This window comes from Apis cerana, linkage group LG2, assembly GCF_029169275.1.
Source record: "Apis cerana isolate GH-2021 linkage group LG2, AcerK_1.0, whole genome shotgun sequence".
NCBI lineage: Eukaryota > Metazoa > Arthropoda > Insecta > Hymenoptera > Apidae > Apis > Apis cerana.
The window spans coordinates 8,098,904-8,119,311 of NC_083853.1; the positions used below are offsets into that span (position 1 = coordinate 8,098,904).

Genomic DNA, 20,408 nt, shown 5'->3' on the forward strand with positions numbered 1-20,408 from the left:
AAGAATACATATGTGAAAATTTATTTAAAATTTAATAATTTTAATTATATATTTAATTATATAAATAAATTAATAATATTTATAAATATATTTTTTTTTTAATCAAATTTAATCTACTCACTTTCCGTATAGAGTGCGCTATTTATTATCGTATTTATCATCATTCACTTCAGGAATTCTATTTTGTTTTACAAACTTAGTAAGATCCTAGTATCGTAAAATTCTATATATATATATAAATCTATATATATATATATATATATATATACATATATATATATATATTTTTTTTTTATTTGTGTAAAACAAAAACATAAACACTTGTATCGATTAATTTCTATATATGAGGAATTATTGATTTTTATGTGTTTCTTTTGTTATGAAAAATAATGTTACATTAATATTCTTAAAGAAAACTAAAAATATGTAAAAATATATATAAATTTAAGTAGACAAAAATTATATTCTATATACATATATATAAATAATATATATATAGATTTTGAATATTACATCTCCTATAATTGTGCAAAAATATAAATTGAAATACAACTTTGTTAATTAATAACTATTAAATCCAATTATGTTGTTATAAATACCATTTTTTATTTAAAAGCAATTAGACATAAATAAAAGCAATAAAAAATTAAAATAAATTAAAATAAATATTTGAAATGTAAACTCATACATTATGCCTAGTGGAAGACGTAATGCAGCTAGTAGAAATGGACAAGCTAAAACTCAAACTAATTTTACTATGTCTTCAAATAATGGTATCCGAAGTAATAGTGGAGAAAGAACAGCAGGTAGTGGTGCAGATGATAAAAAATCAGAAGAACCTTGTGGAATAAAAGCATTGGTACCAAAACATGTACCTATACCAATTGTACCTGTAGATGGTCATTTATCATTTGAAGCATTATCTTTAGTTGTATCAATTATTGCAACTTCTTTACAAATGCTTAATTTATATAGAACTGTATGGTGGTTACCTCATTCTTATAATAATTATAGTATGGTATGTAATTTAAAATATTTTATATTCAAATCAAAATTCATATTTTTCATATTTTTATCTTATATTATGCTATATTTATTTTATATTTATTAACAAAAGCACATAATTAATTTTTATTTAATTTTTCAGAATTTCTATTTAATAGATCCTTATTTACTTATATTTATTATAACTATGGTAGCAAGACAATTTATTTATTCTTTATTGCGTCGAATTATTGATATTTCATCACCAATTCGTTGGTTATCTACTGTTCAAAAAATGATGAGGTATATCTTACTATAAATTGAATGCATAATATATAAATTTGTATTTCAAATAATTCTAAATATTATTTTGCAGGATAACCTTGTTAATCATTGTGATGAATATATTATGTTGGTGTCTTTATCATATGGCTGAAAAGCATAACTCAATGAAAATTTTTTATTTATGTTATCCGTTTGTATTATTTTATTAAATTATAATTTTTCATTATAATACATTATATTAATTAATATATATAATATATAATTGTAAAATATCAGAAATTTTTATTATATTTTGTTTCAGAAGTTTATCTGTATATTTTGTAATGTTTGGTATAAGTGCAGCACCTTTTTTTGATATATCAGCAATACCTTTATATAGCAAAGATGAAAAAAAAACAAAATTTCTAATAGGTATATATCTTATATATTAATAATAATTATAATTATTATTATATTTCTAAATTGGTTTATTTATACATATAAAATATATAATTTTTTTCTTTTATAGATAAACCTTTACATAATTGTTCATTAAATGCATCGGCAATCAGAGCAGAAGTTTCAACATTAAGATCTGATTTTAATCGGCGTTTAAAACGAGCTTTATTTGCATCCTCTAGTAGTGCTTATGTATGTGGTATTGCACCCATTATATTTGTACCTCAACATTTACATTTTAATGTTTCATGGGTTGTGCAACATGTTATTATGTTTTGGCTTGAAAGAATAAGTGCTCATTTTACACATGCTTATCCTGTAAGGTATATATTTATATGATCTTATTATATAAATTCATATTTTATATAAATTATATAAATTATACAATAATTTTTTTGTGTAAGAATGTACAATATGAATGTTGTATTAAAAAATTCATTTCCAGAAATTTGATGAATACTGTAATTATTTAGGTATTGTGATGTTTTACATAGAGCAGCATTACATCTTGGTCGATGGGTTAAAATTGAAAATCGAAATAGTCACACTTATGCTCAAGCTTGGAATGATTCAGTGTTATGGCCTCATGGTTCAATTGTTAGACATAACAAAGAAATCTATCGTTCAGAAGGTTTATGCACTGTAGCAGAACCAGGAAATTCAAATCATTATAGATTTTATGTATGTGATAAACATTAAATTATTTCATTAAAAATTTTATTTTGATTACATTATGAAAATTGTAAATTAACATTTTAATCATTTTATATAGGCCTTATTTAGTAATCCTACAATGTTACTTTGCTCAATGTTGGGCTTACAGCTTCTTCTTGTGTGTGCACAATTATTTATTTTATTACGCACAACTGATTGGTATCAAGTATTATCAATAACATTACTTCTTCTAATTAACTATTATACTTTATTTAAAATTACTAGAGATTACCTTATTTGTTGGAAAGTATATCATGCTGAACAAATAATACAAGAAAAATCACAAATGATTGCAAATTCTAGTGTACAATAAATAAAATAAATTTTTAAAAAATGTTTGTGTTATTGTATATATTATTTTTCAATATTAATCAATTTATCATTTTTATTTCAATTTAACTTAATCCTAAATAATAATTCTTTTAGAATTTTTATCCAAATTCAAATTAAAAGTAATTTCAATTCCCCTGGCAAAGATATTCTTGCTGTTCCGAATAATAGATAAAATTATTGGATATTAATGGATTAAATTAATGGATAAAAACAATATTTTATAAATATGTATATCTAAATATAAAAATATGTACATGTATGATATATAAAAATATAAAAATCAGAATGAATAGATTTTATTTAGATTTTTAATAATTTAGATATATTGGATAAAGATGCAATTAAGAAAATGATATGGTTTTTAAATGGTACATTTTATGTATAAATTTGCATAGCATTTATATATAAGTAATGAGTAGAGTAATAAAAGAAGAATAGATATGATAAAAATTGTGAAATTAATATCGTTTCAAGAATGCCACAAATGAAATAGAATAGGATAACGAATACAAGAAAAAAATAGAAATAGAACAAAAATTATTTATCAACACCATTTTTAAAGTATTAAAAATATTTTTTTAAGTCAAAGATAAGCAGATTAAGAATTAAAGAATTAAAGATCTTCTGAAAACTTTTAGAATTTATTCTGATTTTAAAGAGATATTTAAAAGATGGCATGAACCATCAATTTTTATTGTATTTTTATCCTTTTTATTATTTGCTCTTCTTACTTATGTTAGTTTCTATTTGCGAAATGATATTAAATCCCATAAATTTATCTTATATCTATTTCTTACTATTTACTTCTTTTATCTATACTTATGCTTTCTAATTTTATGCTTTCAAAAAATAATATTGATTTGATTAACATTTTTGTATTAATTAGACATATGGATTAAAAATTTTAATAAAAGTTTTTTTTACTATTCAAACTTTATATGTCATAAAATATATATTTTATACGTGAAAATTTTTCCATATTCCTTCAATTTCGATGCAAAATTTTTATTCAAATTTCAATTTTATATTATAAAAATATAATTGAACAGATGGCACAATTTTTCTAATTCTTTTATTTTCAAATATAAGAACTTTTATTAAATTTTTCATTTGTATTAAATTTCTAATTTATTTCAAATTTTTTAGATTTAATTTTTATGTTAAGTTCCTTTTTTATCTTGTTCTTTTTTTTTTTTTGTCTTTTTCAATATATTTATTGACAAAAATTAAGAAACAAATTTTTTATGAATTTCTTTATTTTTTATCTTTTAAGATGAATATATTGAAATTAAAATTAATATAAGAAAATTATAATATATATATATATATATATATATATTATATATATATATCGATATATATCAATATACAATAATATATCAATAAACAATAATTTTTTTCGAATATGTTTGTATAAAGATTAAATAAAAATAGAAAATAAAAATAAATTTGCAAATGATTAGTTTGTTTCTTTTGTCAGTAAATATATTTTTGTGATCTGATGACATTTTTTATGCATAAATATACTAGCCTGTCGGTAAAATCACTATATATATCTATTCCACCCTTTATTTCTATTTATATGTTTTCCATTACAGCTGATCGAAACCTATATAAACTGTTAGACTAACGCGCAAATATTGTAAAATAGTCACAGATATTTATCTGTACAAAATGTACAGGAATCATCACAGGAATACAAAAATGATCGATAATTAATAAAAAGTGAATAGAGATATCTAATCAGAAGAAATTTCCATTTTTTTGTAATGTCAAAAAAGTTATCATGCTTCCAATATGTTATTTTTCTAGGCGATATTTCATGATTCTACAATTTCACGTTCTTTTAATTTTATTATTTTTTCCAGGTAAATTTATAATTTATATATATACATATATTTTCTAAATATTTCTTTTCATCTTTTAAATTTGTAATTTAATTTTTTTTTTATATCTTTATTATAATTTTTTTTTCTTAAGAGTTATATTTTAAAATGATTTTATATTTCTCTCGTTCTTGTTAAAATATAATTATATATGTAAGTATTCAATTAAATATTAGAAATTATTATATTTATATATAATTTTTATATAGTTATTTTTATATACAAATTTATGTTTAATTTAATTTATAAATCAAATTATATTTATAGCTAAAGAATGTATTATGCCAGAAGCAAGTCAAGAAGGATTATTACATTCTTTTAAAAGTTATTCAGATATAGTTATGTTTCATTACACAGTTCCAAAAGAAGTACTCAGAGCTACTTGGCAATTTGCAGCATTTATGGATGGCCAAGAATGCTTAGAAAGAAATGTACATATGTAAATATATTTTTTATTTTTGCTTTTAAGAATACATAAGAGATATAATAAGATATATATTTCTAATATTCATTTCTAATAATTTTTAGATATTTACAATGGGGTAGTTACCCTGTGATATTTATAAATAATGATACATTTCCTAGTAATATGTATCCTAAGCGTAATCATACTATCATAGTTTCTACAATTACAACATTTGAACCAAAAACAACTGCAATTGTTCCAGTTTATGGACCAGAAGCTGGTGATTGGTTTGTAGGAGCATATTTATCTCATTGGGATGAAAAAGTTCAGCAGCAGGTATACTTTGATATTTATCTCTCCTTCAATATAAGATTATTTTATATTAATTCTACAATTTTTTATATTTTAGGGACTTGGTCATAAATGTCATTATAGTATAGGTTCGGTAGCTATATGGACACAAATTAATAGTATTGAAAATATTCCTATTGGTTATCAACAAACTTTAAGAACAAAAGAAACTACTTCTTACTACAAGTAAAGAGTATAATTTCTCTATGCAGTTCATAACAAAATTTGATAATGATTAATATATTGGATTTTTATCTAGGATATATATCCCATCAGGAACTTGGAATTTTCGCTTAGACATTTGGGGTTGTAATTTTACTGTGCTTAAATTTCATAATATACATGAACCTTGTATAAAAAATATGGTTCTACAAGGACGTTCTTTGCCTGTTTTTAATCATTCTCAACCAATTAAAAATAGAAATTTAACTATGTTAGATTCATATACTTTTATAGAATCCTCTCCTTATGAAGATAGTTATTATTATTTGATGATTGTTTCAGATAGCATTATTGAAGTAAATGTCAAAGTAGTTACTTTTGGTAACTTTATTATCTTTATCCTTAATTGTATTTATTTTCAATTATATAATTCATATGGAATTTATATATTTTTTTCATTGTATTTTGTTTTACAGAATGTCCAATCAGAATAACAGAAAAATCTTTTATAAAACAATATTTAGATGCACCTTCATTTTCTAAAGCATTAGCTCAATTGCATATGAAAGATTTAACAAATCATTTACATTATAATGAAAATAAAAATAATGAATCATTTTATAATGGAAATAATTTCAAAAATCAATTTCATGTATTAGATGAAAATTTTGATGATTCATGTGTTCCAAGATATCAACTTGTTAGAATTAAACATTCACAAACATTTTCAGGAGTCTATCTATTACAGGTATTAAATTTATAATAAATATAAATATAAAATATAACTAATAATAAATATAAGAAATATATTAATTATATGCATGTAAAATATGATTTTCAGGGTAGAGAATGGTTAACTTCATGGGTGATGTTAACTGATATACATCCAGTAATTACACAATTTAATATTTTACCATTAATTGATATTGGTGGTACACTTGATATAAGTGCTCATTTAGAAATGGATAAAGTAGGCTAATGATGAAAATTTATATAATTTTTTATTTAATTTATTATATAAATTATATATTATATATTATATAATTTATTATATATTTTTCAGATAATAACAAAGCAGTTAGTAAAAGTCATACTTTGTATTCGGCGTGGACGAATTCCAAATAGAATTAAGAATAATATTATATGTGAGAATTCAAGAATGTCAATGATTTTATCTTCGTTTGATAAACATGATGGAAGTTTATTGATTCCATATCCACAACCAGATACTTGGTATGTTACTTTAGATGCAACATGTTATTTTAATGGGTAAGATTATGTTGTTATATTATTTATTAAATATTAAAAATATTAGATACATATATATTTAATAAAAATAAATTTTATACAATTTATACAAATTATTTTTATTTATAATAATAAAACAAAATAATATATTGTTAATTAAATAGAAGACCAGTGAATTGTGAAATGGAAGAGATTTTAGTATCATTAGATATAAGGACTAGACAATGTGTATTTCCTGGAAATTATCCATGTGGTCACCATGGAACTTGTCAAGAAATTCATCGTGATATTCTTTTTTATACAACGTGTAAATGCTTTGAAGGTTTAATTATTTAACATATTTAATGTTATAATTTATGTAATTATTATTTAAAAATATATAATACCATACATTACATATATAGGATATAAAGGATGGGGTTGCACTGATGCTACTAGTGCTAATTCTGAATTTTCTCTTCTCATAACAACATTGATGCTTACTTTAAGTAATGGTTTTTTTATACCTGCTATATATTTAGCTGTTAAACGTGGATTGTATACCGAAGGATTAGTATATTTAGCAACTATGCTTTTTTCTTCTATGTATCATGCTTGTGATCAACATGTTATGACTTATTGCATTGCAAAGTATGAAGTATGTAAATTGTTTTAAAATTGTTTCATATATTTATTTTGCAATTATATAAAATAAAATTATATTTTCATAAAATAATAATAAAATAATATTTTCAAAAATTTATATTATATATAAAAGATTTTTGTTAAATTTATTTCAGGTTTTACAATATAGTGATTTTTTTTCAAGTATATTAGCATTTTGGGTAACACTTATTGCAATGGCTGAATTACCAATTCATTTTGTATCTGTATGTCATATGTTTGGAGTTTTCATTATAGCTTTTGGCGTTCAATCTAATAAAACAAGTCTTATTAGTATATTAATACCTTTAGGAATGGCTATTATGATTCCAGTAAGTTAAAAGAAACATTTATAATAATATGATTTCTTTTTTTTTTTAAATGTCTATATATTTTTTTTCAGATGGGGACATATGTTTATCGATGTTTTCATTTTAAAAAATGGAAAAAACCTATTAACACTTCAAAATTATTAGCTGGTTTAATACTTGCAATTATAGGTTTACTGCTCTTTTCTTTAGTTGAAACAGAATCAAATTATCAGGTATATATAATATAAATTATAAAATGTTAAAAAAAATAGAGAATAATTTATGATATTATACAAATTATTTATTTTTTAGTATGTCCATAGTGCATGGCATGTAATAATAGCTATCTCATTGATATTTCTTTTACCTCCATCGCGATTAGAACAAATTGGTTCTTCGGATACCAGCTATGATAGTGAATTACTTGATTACAAAGATCCATCAAGTAGTCCAATTTTTACAATAACAAATGGTCAAGAACATTTAGTAATTGCATCAAATTGAAAATTATAACAAGAATTAGTAAAACAAATAAACCAAATATTACTATTTAAGTTACTTGTACCAAAATAATGTTCTATTTCTCTAAGCAAAAAGAAAAAAAAGATATAATATATTATAATAATTAAAGTATATGTATATGTACAAGTATCATATATACATGTACATAAAATATTTATGTATAAATTTTATAGTTCCTAAGTAAGGATATATAAAAAATTATAGGGTAATCTATGTTAGATTATATAATTCAATATAACATATAACTTTGTAAAAACTGAACAAACTTACAAATGGTGCTATTTTATTATTACTATTTATTATTTAGAATATAATAAATATTTTTATATATTTTTATTGTTGGAGATTATATTATATCATATTAAATATATGAGGAAAGTAAAGTAACATATATATTTTTTAGAAAATAGAATGATATCATTAAATGATACCATTTAAATGATACTATTTAAAGGTGATGATTTTAGTATTGAATTTATTATATTAATATTAAAATTTATATTTGCATCTTATATTTATATTTCATAGTTATTTTTTAAATATAATAGAATTTTTAAGAGAAATTTATTATAAATTTATCACATTATCAATACATTATATTATATATATATAAAATATATATATATCAAAATATTATATAATATTATATATATTATAATATTATATAATATTATATATAATATTTTCATATTAATTGGAAGTACTTAATATATCATCTTCTTCATTCTTTAAAATAATTTATTTCTTTTAATTTAATTTTTTTTATATAATTTATATATTTTATGTATCTAATAGTATATAAAAATATTAATTGCATAGATTACCCTATATATATTCGTATTAATAAAATAAATTCAAAAATATTTATTAATTACATTTTATTTTTTATTTTTTTTAAATATATTTTATTATATAATAAATAATATATATCATGTGCGTGTTCTGTATAATTACTATAACTTTGGGAAATATGAAAATATAATACAATATATCTTAATAACATAGAAACATATGTTATATGTTAAATATTATTACATCTATTTTTTACATTTAGTCGTTTAAGGGACCACAGAATATAATAAAAGATACTAATAGTATATTAAAATGATATGAATAAATGAAAGTATGAATATTGTGCTTAAATATAGATAAATTATTCGAAAATAATATTCAAAAGTTAAACATTTTTGAATTTACAAATTTCATAATTTTTTAATATAAACCTTTGGATAGAAGATATAAAAATAATCATTTTAATTATTTTAAACAAATATTATTTGACTTCCTATTATTTAAAAACTTTTAAATAAAAAATATAAATAAAATATCATCAATTGCTATAGACTGTAATTATATGAACATCAACTAATTGTTAAAAATTCTTAAAGTTAATTAGTTTTAATACAGAAAATTCACTATATCACACATTTTTTATAAATAAATTAAAATATTATATATATAAATTTTACAATATTTTAATTTCATTATAATATATTAATTTTATTATAATAAATTTCATTTTTTTATATTATATGATATGCAATATTTTATTCATAAAACTTTTTTTATAATTTTATAATTTAATAGAATATAATTTATTATATAATATTTCAAACTTTAAATATATGTATATGATTTCATTTTGATATGATAAATTATTAAGATAAAATATTTATTTTACTGTTCAAATACCTCATAATGTGTAAAGTGCCATTTAAAATTTTTCTTTCATCCTATGCCTTATATTATAAATCTTATTTTTAGACTATTAAAAAAGGCAGGATGATTGATAAAAAGAAATTCATGTAATGCAAATCTTTAAGAGAGTTATATATGGTATATCATTTTAAAATAAAGATTTTAAACAAAAATAGTTATTAATCTTAAGGAGAATCATAATCTTGAGAGTATATTATCAATGTGAATAATATTATAAGTCTGTCATAAATTCAAAATAAATAATATAAATAATATAATATAATTAATATAATAATAAAATAAATAATAAATAATATAATATAATATTTCTTATTATATACACAAAAAAAATATAAGCAAATCTGTTTCATATTATATTGAATAAGTTAATTAATATTTCAAATGAACTTTTTAATATTTACTTCAATATTTACTTCATTATATAAAATTTTATATAATAATATAATGAATATAATATCACCCAAAAATATTGCATTATTATTTTCATAATAATATAGTAATTTAATTGTAAAAGAAAATTATTTTGATTCTAATATAAAATTTTTATAAACAATTTTTATAAACAATTTCATTTATATCTTTTATTATAATCTTACAAAATTTCATTAATATATTGTATTTGTATTGTAAATGTTGAACATCTTTTGTCTCTTGTCAATTACATCTAATACTTGTTCATATTGTTGCAAAACACACCTGAAACCATGCATGATAAATCCTCTTTATAAATACAAATTTAGATAATTCAAATAAAAAAGATGTTTAGCAGAAGTGAATAAAATATTTAAAAAAAAATTTATCATTTAAATAAATCTGAATAATTTATATCTTCTTACTAACTTTCCAACATTACAATCTCCTATCCAATCTAATGCATTTATGATTATAGAATATTGATTTTTTAAATATTGTGAAATGCATAACAAATTTACATCACTATTTATCTTTTTTTTTGATTGATGAATTACATTAATGTAACAATGTTTGATTTCATTACTAAATATTTTCCATATCTAAAAATTTTTTCATTATAATTATAAATAATTTTTTCTAATTATCTAAAGATATATGTGGATTTATACCTGTATCCATTTATTTTGTAATATTTTTTGTAAACTTTTTCTTTTTTTAAATTTTTGTAAAGCGTAAATTGTTTCGATACCTTCTTCTATATTTTTTACATTTTTAAATATATCATTAATCAAATTGATTACCATATTTTCTAATTGTAAAATTGTAGATCTAAATTGTTTCATTTTATTAAGCCATATAGGTTTTATAATAGTAAAAATGATATTGCGAGCTGTTATAATTTCATCTAAACTTTCGTAAAACAAAAATTCTATTTCTCGCCAGTATGTTTCATAATTGACTCCTTTTGGACCTCCTATTAATCTTATTTTACCATCTCTATAAAATATATAAAAATTACAATTAAATCTGTTTTATTTATTTATTTTTCTTTTAATTTACCTCCCAAATATTGTTAATGCTTCACAAATTTCAATGATATCGTAGCATCTTTGTTGAAAAATATCAATTTTATTAAAAACTTCTTTTCGATTTATATCCCATTTTTTATTAGAATTAATATAAGACGTAATGTTCGTCATAATCTATAATAAGTTTTAAATTACTAATATAACTGATATATTAGATTAACAGCAATATAACGGTATATAATAACGGTATAATAATATATAATGATTATTAATAAAATTATGAAAAATATCATTCGATAAATTATTTACATACATGATCATAAATTGTTTTATAAATATTACAACACAATATACATTTTTCCAGCATCTGTATTCCTACTTCAGGATCATCTTTAAAAGCAATATCTAAATTAATATAGTTTATACATTGTTCCATTATTTGTGAACTTAATGCTTGACATAATATTTCCATATTATTTCTAAAAATATGATTTTAAACATATTTATTTATTCATCTATAACTGATTACTTTTTTTAACTGATTATATTCTTACTTATTAGAATAAAATGGCGATTCTATCCAAACAAATAATATAAGAAGCAATACTTCTGTCACAAAATTTTCAATATTATTTGGAATTTGTAAATTTTTACAAAAATTATATACAATATTCAAATAAATTAAATTTGATGACGCCTCTTCAAATTTTGTATCAGCATACATAATTAATTCCTTTAATTTAAATGCACTTGGAGAACGCAAATTTTTTAATATATCAATAATTAATTGAACTTCTATATTAAAAAATTGAGTACGTAAGAGATTTAAATTTGAACCTATAAAAAATATATTTTTTATAATTTTAAAACACGAAATCGAAATAAATATTTTTACAGTAATTGAAATAAAGAAATATTAAATAAAAATAAAACATTAAAATAATTAATTATAATATAATAATGAGAAACTAACGTTTTGCATTCCAATAATCAACTTCATCTTGTATATTTTTAATTTTTCTCCATTTTAATGTTATTGTTGCCCTATGCATTTGTCCAATCCAAAACCAAACTATTTTATCTAATCTTTCAATTAATTTTCGTTTTTTTTCATCTTTTTCCAAAAAGATTGATGTTTGATTTATATTCAATGAAATATAATCATTTTTATTCGAAGATTTTAAAAGATTTTGAAGAAGACGTTCCTTTGGTACGTATAAAATAGTCAAACCCATTGGTTTATAAATTTCATCCATTAAACGTGAAATAAATTCATGTAAATTTAAAAATACATCATGTTTTAAAACTGTTCATTATGGAAAATTTCAATTTCAATAAATTTTTTCTTCAAAGATAATAAATTGAAAATAAAATAATAAGTTTTAATTAAAACGAAAAAATATATATAAAAGAAATTGAAAATAATATATATAAAAAATAATTCAAGAAATAAAGAATTTTATTATAATTAAATTTTTTAATTATGATATTCTAAATTTATCTTATTTGGATACAGCATGCGTAATCCTCACTATGAAGTACAATTGGTGCATATATATTTTCCATAAATTTCAAAATACTATTTTTTATATTCTTGTTAATATTGCCAAATAAAATAGTCTTTAAAAAATTTTCTGGAGTATAAATTTGCCATGGTGATCTTAGAAAATATGTAAATCCCATAGAAACATGTATCGGAATATTTAACATGGCATTTAATTCATTTTTATCATAAAACGTAATTAATATTATATGTGATGGATCTTTAAAATATTCTTTAATTATTTCATCTGATTGTTTATTCCAATTTATATCATTATAAGAACATATCGTTAAATTTTTTACATATTTCACCTATAAACATATTCAAATATATTATTAAATTATATTAAATCATTTCAATAGATCGTATGAAATAATGATACTAAAAATAGATCGTATGAATAGTAGTATTATTCTTATTACATTACGTCATTCATACGATTAGAGAATCTTAAAACGTCCATAGAGGTCATTATGATAAAATTATTTTTATAAAGTATATTTGTAAAAAATTACATATTTCATATCTATAGATAAATATATTTTGTAATATATTATCTATAGAAAAATAAATGTATGTTATGATATATTATTTTATATTAATCCATACTAATTATCTATTTATATGCGTATTCGTATATATAATTTAAAATATCGATTTGAATTATTGAAAAATTATTGTTAATTATATTCTTACTAATTCAATTAGATCTTCTTCACAAAATTTTGGTTTCTCAGGTTCTGAAGAAAGTTCTTCTTCAATTTCAGGTATTTCTAGAATATCATTAAATATTATAAATTGTTATTTCAATTATAAAAAATTAAAATTAATTAAAATTATTAATAAAATGTATCAATTGAAAATATTTAAATTCAAAGTTTATAAATTTTATTATATATAATAAATTTTAAATAACTGACCATTTTTTATAAAGATTATAATCAAAATTTATATATTTAATTACTTTACCTTGGTGCCCAATATTTTCTTCATCTGCATCCATATCTAAGAATTCTCGATGACTATCTATCATTTTATCCGATTTTCGTAATATTTCAGATTTTTGTTCTTTTTTTACACTCATGTTTTCTTTCTTTTTTTATTTTTTATAATATATGAAGATAAATATAAAATGAATTAATATTAATAATGTTAAATAAATGTAATATAATTTGAATAAAGATTTGTGTATCTTTTCGGCACGATATTGGTTTTACTTTTTGTTAAATCGATATGTTTTATATTGTTATAAGTAATATATAAAAATAAACAATATAAATTAAAAATATAAATTAAAAGTCATAAAAGAAATCAATTATAAATAAAAAAAAAGTAAAAAAAATATTGATAATTACAGTAAAAATTTGAAATAACAAAGAATCAAGAAAATTTAATATAATGTCTCAATCCTCAAAAGAAAAAATATTTCTTGGTTCGTTTATTCATACTAATGAATACGGAGAATTGATTGTTGTTGATCATGGAATGATACATATTGAAAATGGCAAGGTATGTATTTAATTTATTTATCAATAAGTTTTTATTTATATTTAATTTTTAATTTCTTTATATATATTTATAAATATAAGTTAAATATTACATCTAATACATAATTTATATTATATTATTTGTTATATAATCTTGTTAATTATAAATAAATTTGTTAATATTTAGATTACTAATATAATAATAAATCCGAAATTAAATGACATAAAAGATAAAAATGTGAGTGTTCTTAAAAACAATCAATTTTTAATACCAGGATTCATTGATTGTCATATTCATGCTGTTCAATTTCCTAATCTAGGAATTGGATATGATAAAAAACTTTTAGAATGGTTGGAACATTATACTTTTCCTTTAGAGAAAAAATATACAGATGAAATATTTGCTGAACAAGTATTTAATACAGTTGTAGTAAGTTTAATGTAATATAATATTAAAGTATTAAGATTGTTGTTTCATATAATCAAGTATATTCTATATAAATACTATTTTTTAATTATAGAAACAAACTATAATAAAAGGTACGACAACAGCATGTTATTTTGCATCTTTATATTCAAGAGCATCTGTAATACTTGGACAGATAGCAATTAATATAGGTCAACGTGCTTTTATTGGGAAAATAAGTATGAATGAAAAACGTAATGATAATTATTATGAAACTACTGAAGAATCTATGAAAAATATAAATAAATTTATAGAAGATTTGGTTAAATTAAATGTAAGGTTTGAATATTATTTAAATTTGTATTTTAATTTTTTACATAAATATCAGATCTTATTCATATAATTATCATTGTAGAGTCCTCTTATAAAACCAATCATAACACCAAGATTTGCTTTAAATTGTGATATGACATTAATGAAGGAATTAGGAAATTTAGCAAAACAGAAAAATCTTCATATACAGGTATTATAAATATTTTTAATTTTATTTTATATATTTTTATATATTTTTCATCAATTCTTTTATATAATATAAAAAAATTTAATATAAATAAAATATTTTAGACTCATATATCAGAAAATTTAAGTGAAATAGAAGAAATAAAGAAAAAATATCCTGAATATTCTTCATATGCAGCTGTGTATGATAATGCTGGACTTCTTACAAATAAGGTATATTAAATATCTATATAATACAAAATATAAAAAGATCATAATGTTTTATGTCTATGTTTAGACAGTGTTAGCTCATGGAATATATCTTTCGGATAATGAAATTGCTTTATTAAATGAACGTGGTACAGCAGTTATACACTGTCCTTCATCAAATACATGTTTAAAAAGTGGTCTTTGTGATATTCAAAGACTGAAAAGTAAAGGAGTCAAAATTGGTCTTGGCACTGGTATATATTTACTTCACATTATATTTTATTACATTATATTTACTTCATAATTTTGTCATGATTATATTTTAATGAAACATTTTTAGATGTCTCAGGTGGACAGAGTTGTAGTATCTTAGATGCAATGAGATCAGCTTTACAAGTATCAAGCCATTTATCTTTAATTAAGGATAATTATAAAGCTCTTGACTATAAAGATGTATTTCATATGGCTACTTTAGGAGGTGCAACAGGTAATATTTCCAGAATTAAGAGAATTATATTATATTATTGAATTTTTATTTTAAATATTTTATAATTATAAATAATATAATATTATTTAATATTTAATATTTTTTTAGCACTTGCAATTGATAATCAGATAGGAAATTTTGAAATAGGTAAGGAATTTGATGCTCTTGTTGTGGATATAAATGTAAATGATGGACCTTTAAATACTTTTCAAAATAATACTTTAGAAGAACAACTTCAAAAATTCATATATTGTGGTGATGATCGTAATATAGTTGAAGTATACGTAAGAGGATGTAAAGTTAAATAAAAATATGTTTCATTGTTCATAAAGGATTATTTTAATTTATATAATAATAATAATCATAATTATTTATGTTATATATTTATAGATTATATAAAATAAATTATTTCTTACTATTTTAAAACAAAATAATAAAAAAATATATTATTTATTAAATTAGTATGCAAATATAACATTATAAATATATATGTTGATTTAGAAATATTTTTATGCTTCTTGCAGCTTGTTCAAATGCTTTTTCAAACCCAACACTATCATTATCCTACAATTAAAAAAAATGTATTAAACAAAATATAAAAAAATATATGTATATAAACAATATATAGTATAAAACAATATATAACAATATATAACATATATAATGATATATAAATAAATTATTATACATAAATAAATACATATAATAATATTTACAAATAATGGATCTCGTATGTTTAGTTCTCCATTTGGATCATATTTTCCAAGAAGTTCAATTTTTGCTTGACTATCTTCTGGTTGCATTTGAAGTAGATTATAAACTATTCCATTATCCATTCCAAATATCCAATTAAATTTATAGAAATCTTCCTTTGTTATCTGAAATTATGATAACATTTATTAATTACTTTATAATTATTTTATTTTTTAAATAAAAAATTAATTACCTGTCTTGCGATGTGAGTATAATATGCAATGCCTTTTTTCTTAAGTGTAGACATAGCTCTGGGTTCTGGATTGTTACCTATATGATATTTCAAAAGTGCAGCACTATCTACTTCCCAAGAATTAAGAAGATTTAATTTTTTTATTTCATCATAAAATATTGCTTCTGCTATAGGAGAACGACAACTATTTCCTAAAAAATTTAATATTGATAAAATATATTAAATTATTATATTATTGTAAAATAATAATACTTCTTAATTTAAAAATATACCTAAACACACCATTAATACTTTCTTTTTTGATGTCATACTTAACTTTCACTTAGAAAAAAGGTTATGTAAGAAATTTTAATAAGACGAAACAAAACTTATATATTTGATTATAAATAATTTTTGTATATAAATAGTTACATAAATATATACAAGAAATTAACATAATAAAAAAAAATTTGATTCAGATATAAAAAATAATAAAAAAAATGTTTTAGAAAATGACAAATAATAACAAATTAATATTTTAATTTTGTAATGAATATTTATTGTGTTTAAGAATTTTTAAATATATGTATATATGATATTTCAATAATATTTCAATAATATCATGTAAATTACTTTAAAGCTTCAATCTGATTATTTATCTAAAAATGAAAAATATTGTTATTATATTTAAAAAAAAAATTATGAATTATAAAAAATTTAATAGAATTAATAATACTTTTATGTTTTTCCAAAAATGCTTTTGAACTTCGCAAACATTGTTCATATACCTTATAAAATCCAGCAATGTCAACATCCTACAATAAAATATTTATCAATATAATCTTCATGCAATAGATATTATTATTTATTTACATGTTATAATTTTAAATTAACATGTTAAGTAATATACATAATAAGGATCTCGAATTGTAAGTTCTCCTCGAGGATCATATTTTCCTAAAAGTTCAATTTTAGCAGTAGAATTAGGAGGTTTCATAGTATTTAAATATTTAATATTACTATTGTCCATTGCAAGTATCCAATCAAATTTAATAAAATCATCTCTTGTGATCTATAATAATAAAATATATTAATATAAATATATTAATTAAACATATACATATATAAAATATATAATATATTTACTTACTTGTCGTGCTTTGTGAGAATAATTGGTGATACCTTTTTCTTTTATTATAGACATTGATCTATGATCTGGGTTTTTACCTATATGATATCCTATAATAGCTGCACTATCTACTTCCCATGAATCACTTAAGCCTAACTTATTTATTTGATCATTAAAAACTGCTTCTGCTATAGGAGAACGACAAAGATTTCCTATAAATAAAAATCATATTACTACTATAAAATTTTTTATATTTATTTATTCAAATAATATTTTAACATACCTAAACAAATCATAAGTACTCTTTTTTTTTCAGTCATGATTTTTTTACTTTATACAAAAATTAAGTTATAATAAGAGATAAAATAATTTTAATTATAAAAAATATTTGTGATTATCTGCATATTATAATATGACTATTATAATATGACTACATATTTTGTGATCATGCAGGTTTACCAATATTATATTATTTGAAAAATTTACTAGATATTTTATAACTTTATATTATAGTGCTATTCTGACTATAATTATTGGCACTACTTGTTTATATGAAAAATATGCCATGTGGTTAAAATAAAATAGGTTAAGATTCTTAAAAATATTTTTAAAAATGTCATTTTTTATTAGAAATAAACAAAATAGCGGAGGAATTAAAAGGAAGGTATAAATTATATATATATATATATATTTTATATATATATAATAATTTTTTATAAGATATTCTATTGTAAAATATAATAAATATTGTACACAAAATTTATTTTATGATATTTTAATTCAATATTATTATATTTTAGTTCAATCAACATATTAAAAAAAAAGGAAAAAAGAAAAATATAAATAAATCTATACCTGATGATAATGAAAGTATTGCGAGTACAGATGAAGAAATTGCAGAAGAAAATCAAAGGTATATTTATATTATCAAATTTTTTAGGTTTTTTTTTAAATTATTATTATGTTTAGTAGAAATGAAGAATATGAAAGTGACGAAGAAGAGGAAACAGCTCAGGAAAAACGTATAAGACTTGCAAAACAATATCTTGCACAAATTGAAGAAGAAGGTAAAATTTTAATAAAATATATTTTTATATATTATATTATTCATATTTTAATATTAAATTTATATAAATATAGAAAAAGATAGAGCAGAATTTGAAGAAGGAGCAGTAACAAAAAGATTACATGAAGAATATTTAGAAGAAAAGGGAAAATTAAGGAAAACTGTAGCTTCAAATTATATTAATCATGGTGAACCTATTGTTTTAAAATGTAAAGAACATAAAAGTTCAATTACATGCTTATGTCTCTCTAGTAATGGAAAATTCTTATATTCTGGTTCAAAAGATGGTAGTTTAGTCAAATGTATGTTATTTTTGATTAAAGAATTATATAATAACAATTTGTACTATATAATTATATAATACTATATAATACTATATAATTATATAATAATAATAAGTAAATATTATATATTAGGGTGTTTGAAAGAGAGAACAAAATTAAAAGCTATAAAAGGAAAAAGAAAATCACAGGATGGAATAAAATGTGTTCAATGTTTGGCAATTAGTACTGATAGTAAATTTTTGGTAAGAATATATAAATTTTCACTTATAATATTTCATTTATATATTCACAAATAAATATAAATATTTATTTTTATCATTAAAGGTAGTAGGAGATAATGGTTCTAAAAATATTATGGTATTTTGTGGAAATACATTAAATCACATAAAAAATTTACAAGGTCATAGAGGTAATATTACTTGTTTAGTTTTTCGTAAAGAGACGCATACGTTGTATTCTGGTTCCGAGGATAGGAGCGTAAAAGTATGGAATTTAGATGATATGGCATATGTTGAATCTTTGTAAGTATATTTTTATCTTTTTGATTTAACTTAATTTTATTTTGTGTATAATGTATCATTTTGTTAGGTTTGGACATCAAAATGGTATTACATCGATCGATGCACTTACACGAGAACGAGCTATTACCAGTGGTGGTTTCGATGGCACAATTCGAATTTGGAAAATTGTTGAAGAGTCACAACTTATATTCAATGGACATGGCAGTAGTATAGATACTGTAAAACTTATAAATGAAGAACATTTTTTAAGTTGTGGAGCCGATGGACAATTATGTGTTTGGGGTTGTTTAAAGAAAAAGCCTTTGTGTTCAGTGCTAGATGCACATGGAAGAGATAAAAGTAATAATCAACCAATGTGGATTTCAAGTATAGCTACTCTTCTTAATACAGATTTAGTTGCATCAGGTAT

At 20.1% G+C, this 20,408-nt stretch overlaps 6 protein-coding genes across 18 annotated transcripts in view; 4 read left to right on the forward strand and 2 right to left on the reverse strand.

The window, feature by feature from the left end:
• The first annotated feature begins 276 nt into the window (after nt 1–276).
• On the forward strand, nt 277–4,475 carry LOC107996702 (transmembrane protein 39A). Of its 5 annotated transcripts, none has more exons than XM_062070977.1 (7): nt 277–1,018; nt 1,148–1,287; nt 1,361–1,459; nt 1,571–1,680; nt 1,778–2,030; nt 2,181–2,388; nt 4,353–4,475. In XM_062070977.1, exons 1-7 carry the CDS (start codon nt 692–694, stop codon nt 4,377–4,379), a joined length of 1,164 nt encoding a protein of 387 aa, XP_061926961.1. In that variant the 5' UTR covers nt 277–691; the 3' UTR covers nt 4,380–4,475. The 5 variants fall into 5 exon arrangements, with proteins under 5 accessions (XP_061926961.1, XP_016910361.1, XP_016910362.1 ...); XM_017054872.3 differs by lacking the exon at nt 4,353–4,475 and adding an exon at nt 2,480–2,759; XM_017054873.3 differs by lacking the exon at nt 4,353–4,475 and adding an exon at nt 2,480–2,759 and having other exon boundaries at nt 2,202–2,388.
• Nucleotides 4,353–8,314, forward strand: LOC107996906 (transmembrane protein 8B). 4 transcript variants are annotated; one of them, XM_062070973.1, is made up of 14 exons: nt 4,353–4,479; nt 4,567–4,622; nt 4,908–5,079; nt 5,169–5,382; nt 5,456–5,583; nt 5,657–5,940; nt 6,036–6,307; nt 6,401–6,529; nt 6,623–6,828; nt 6,972–7,129; nt 7,212–7,444; nt 7,587–7,781; nt 7,853–7,993; nt 8,073–8,314. In XM_062070973.1, the coding sequence occupies exons 2-14, from the start codon at nt 4,577–4,579 to the stop codon at nt 8,262–8,264; spliced, it is 2,370 nt and encodes a 789-aa protein (XP_061926957.1). In that variant the 5' UTR covers nt 4,353–4,479; nt 4,567–4,576; the 3' UTR covers nt 8,265–8,314. The 4 variants fall into 4 exon arrangements, with proteins under 4 accessions (XP_061926957.1, XP_016910718.1, XP_016910720.1 ...); XM_017055229.3 differs by lacking the exon at nt 4,353–4,479 and having other exon boundaries at nt 4,486–4,622; XM_017055231.3 differs by lacking the exons at nt 4,353–4,479; nt 4,567–4,622 and having other exon boundaries at nt 4,914–5,071; nt 5,309–5,382.
• A 2,214-nt stretch (nt 8,315–10,528) lies between these two features.
• On the reverse strand, nt 10,529–14,097 carry LOC107996891 (uncharacterized). 2 transcript variants are annotated; one of them, XM_062070974.1, is made up of 10 exons: nt 13,956–14,097; nt 13,683–13,759; nt 12,958–13,297; nt 12,417–12,749; nt 11,998–12,280; nt 11,757–11,922; nt 11,475–11,617; nt 11,084–11,411; nt 10,842–11,014; nt 10,529–10,697 (listed from the first exon to the last, which is right to left on the reverse strand). In XM_062070974.1, the coding sequence occupies exons 1-10, from the start codon at nt 14,068–14,070 to the stop codon at nt 10,607–10,609; spliced, it is 2,049 nt and encodes a 682-aa protein (XP_061926958.1). In that variant the 5' UTR covers nt 14,071–14,097; the 3' UTR covers nt 10,529–10,606. The 2 variants fall into 2 exon arrangements, with proteins under 2 accessions (XP_061926958.1, XP_061926959.1); XM_062070975.1 differs by lacking the exon at nt 10,842–11,014.
• LOC107996887 (guanine deaminase) lies at nt 13,614–16,405 on the forward strand. Of its 2 annotated transcripts, XM_017055203.3 has the most exons (9): nt 13,614–13,753; nt 14,344–14,495; nt 14,661–14,903; nt 14,995–15,213; nt 15,295–15,402; nt 15,504–15,611; nt 15,676–15,841; nt 15,928–16,074; nt 16,183–16,405. In XM_017055203.3, exons 2-9 carry the CDS (start codon nt 14,385–14,387, stop codon nt 16,380–16,382), a joined length of 1,302 nt encoding a protein of 433 aa, XP_016910692.1. In that variant the 5' UTR covers nt 13,614–13,753; nt 14,344–14,384; the 3' UTR covers nt 16,383–16,405. The 2 variants fall into 2 exon arrangements, with proteins under 2 accessions (XP_016910692.1, XP_061926965.1); XM_062070981.1 differs by lacking the exon at nt 13,614–13,753 and having other exon boundaries at nt 14,247–14,495.
• On the reverse strand, nt 16,390–18,591 carry LOC107996888 (low molecular weight phosphotyrosine protein phosphatase-like). 2 transcript variants are annotated; one of them, XM_062070985.1, is made up of 7 exons: nt 18,412–18,591; nt 18,150–18,340; nt 17,910–18,071; nt 17,736–17,814; nt 17,021–17,211; nt 16,791–16,952; nt 16,390–16,638 (listed from the first exon to the last, which is right to left on the reverse strand). In XM_062070985.1, exons 1-7 carry the CDS (start codon nt 18,446–18,448, stop codon nt 16,552–16,554), a joined length of 909 nt encoding a protein of 302 aa, XP_061926969.1. In that variant the 5' UTR covers nt 18,449–18,591; the 3' UTR covers nt 16,390–16,551. The 2 variants fall into 2 exon arrangements, with proteins under 2 accessions (XP_061926969.1, XP_061926968.1); XM_062070984.1 differs by having other exon boundaries at nt 16,390–16,952.
• A 50-nt stretch (nt 18,592–18,641) lies between these two features.
• LOC107996638 (U3 small nucleolar RNA-interacting protein 2) overlaps nt 18,642–20,408 on the forward strand; it is a 94,329-nt gene continuing 92,562 nt past the window's right edge. For 2 of the 3 annotated variants that reach the window (XM_062070979.1, XM_062070978.1), the window contains exons 1-7: nt 18,642–18,792; nt 18,929–19,041; nt 19,098–19,195; nt 19,269–19,496; nt 19,611–19,720; nt 19,803–19,999; nt 20,067–20,404. In XM_062070979.1, the coding sequence (XP_061926963.1) occupies nt 18,742–18,792; nt 18,929–19,041; nt 19,098–19,195; nt 19,269–19,496; nt 19,611–19,720; nt 19,803–19,999; nt 20,067–20,404 (1,135 nt within the window). In that variant the 5' untranslated portion in view covers nt 18,642–18,741. The remainder of the gene's footprint in view (nt 18,793–18,928; nt 19,042–19,097; nt 19,196–19,268; nt 19,497–19,610; nt 19,721–19,802; nt 20,000–20,066; nt 20,405–20,408) is intronic. The other variant, XM_062070980.1, reaches the window with a different exon arrangement.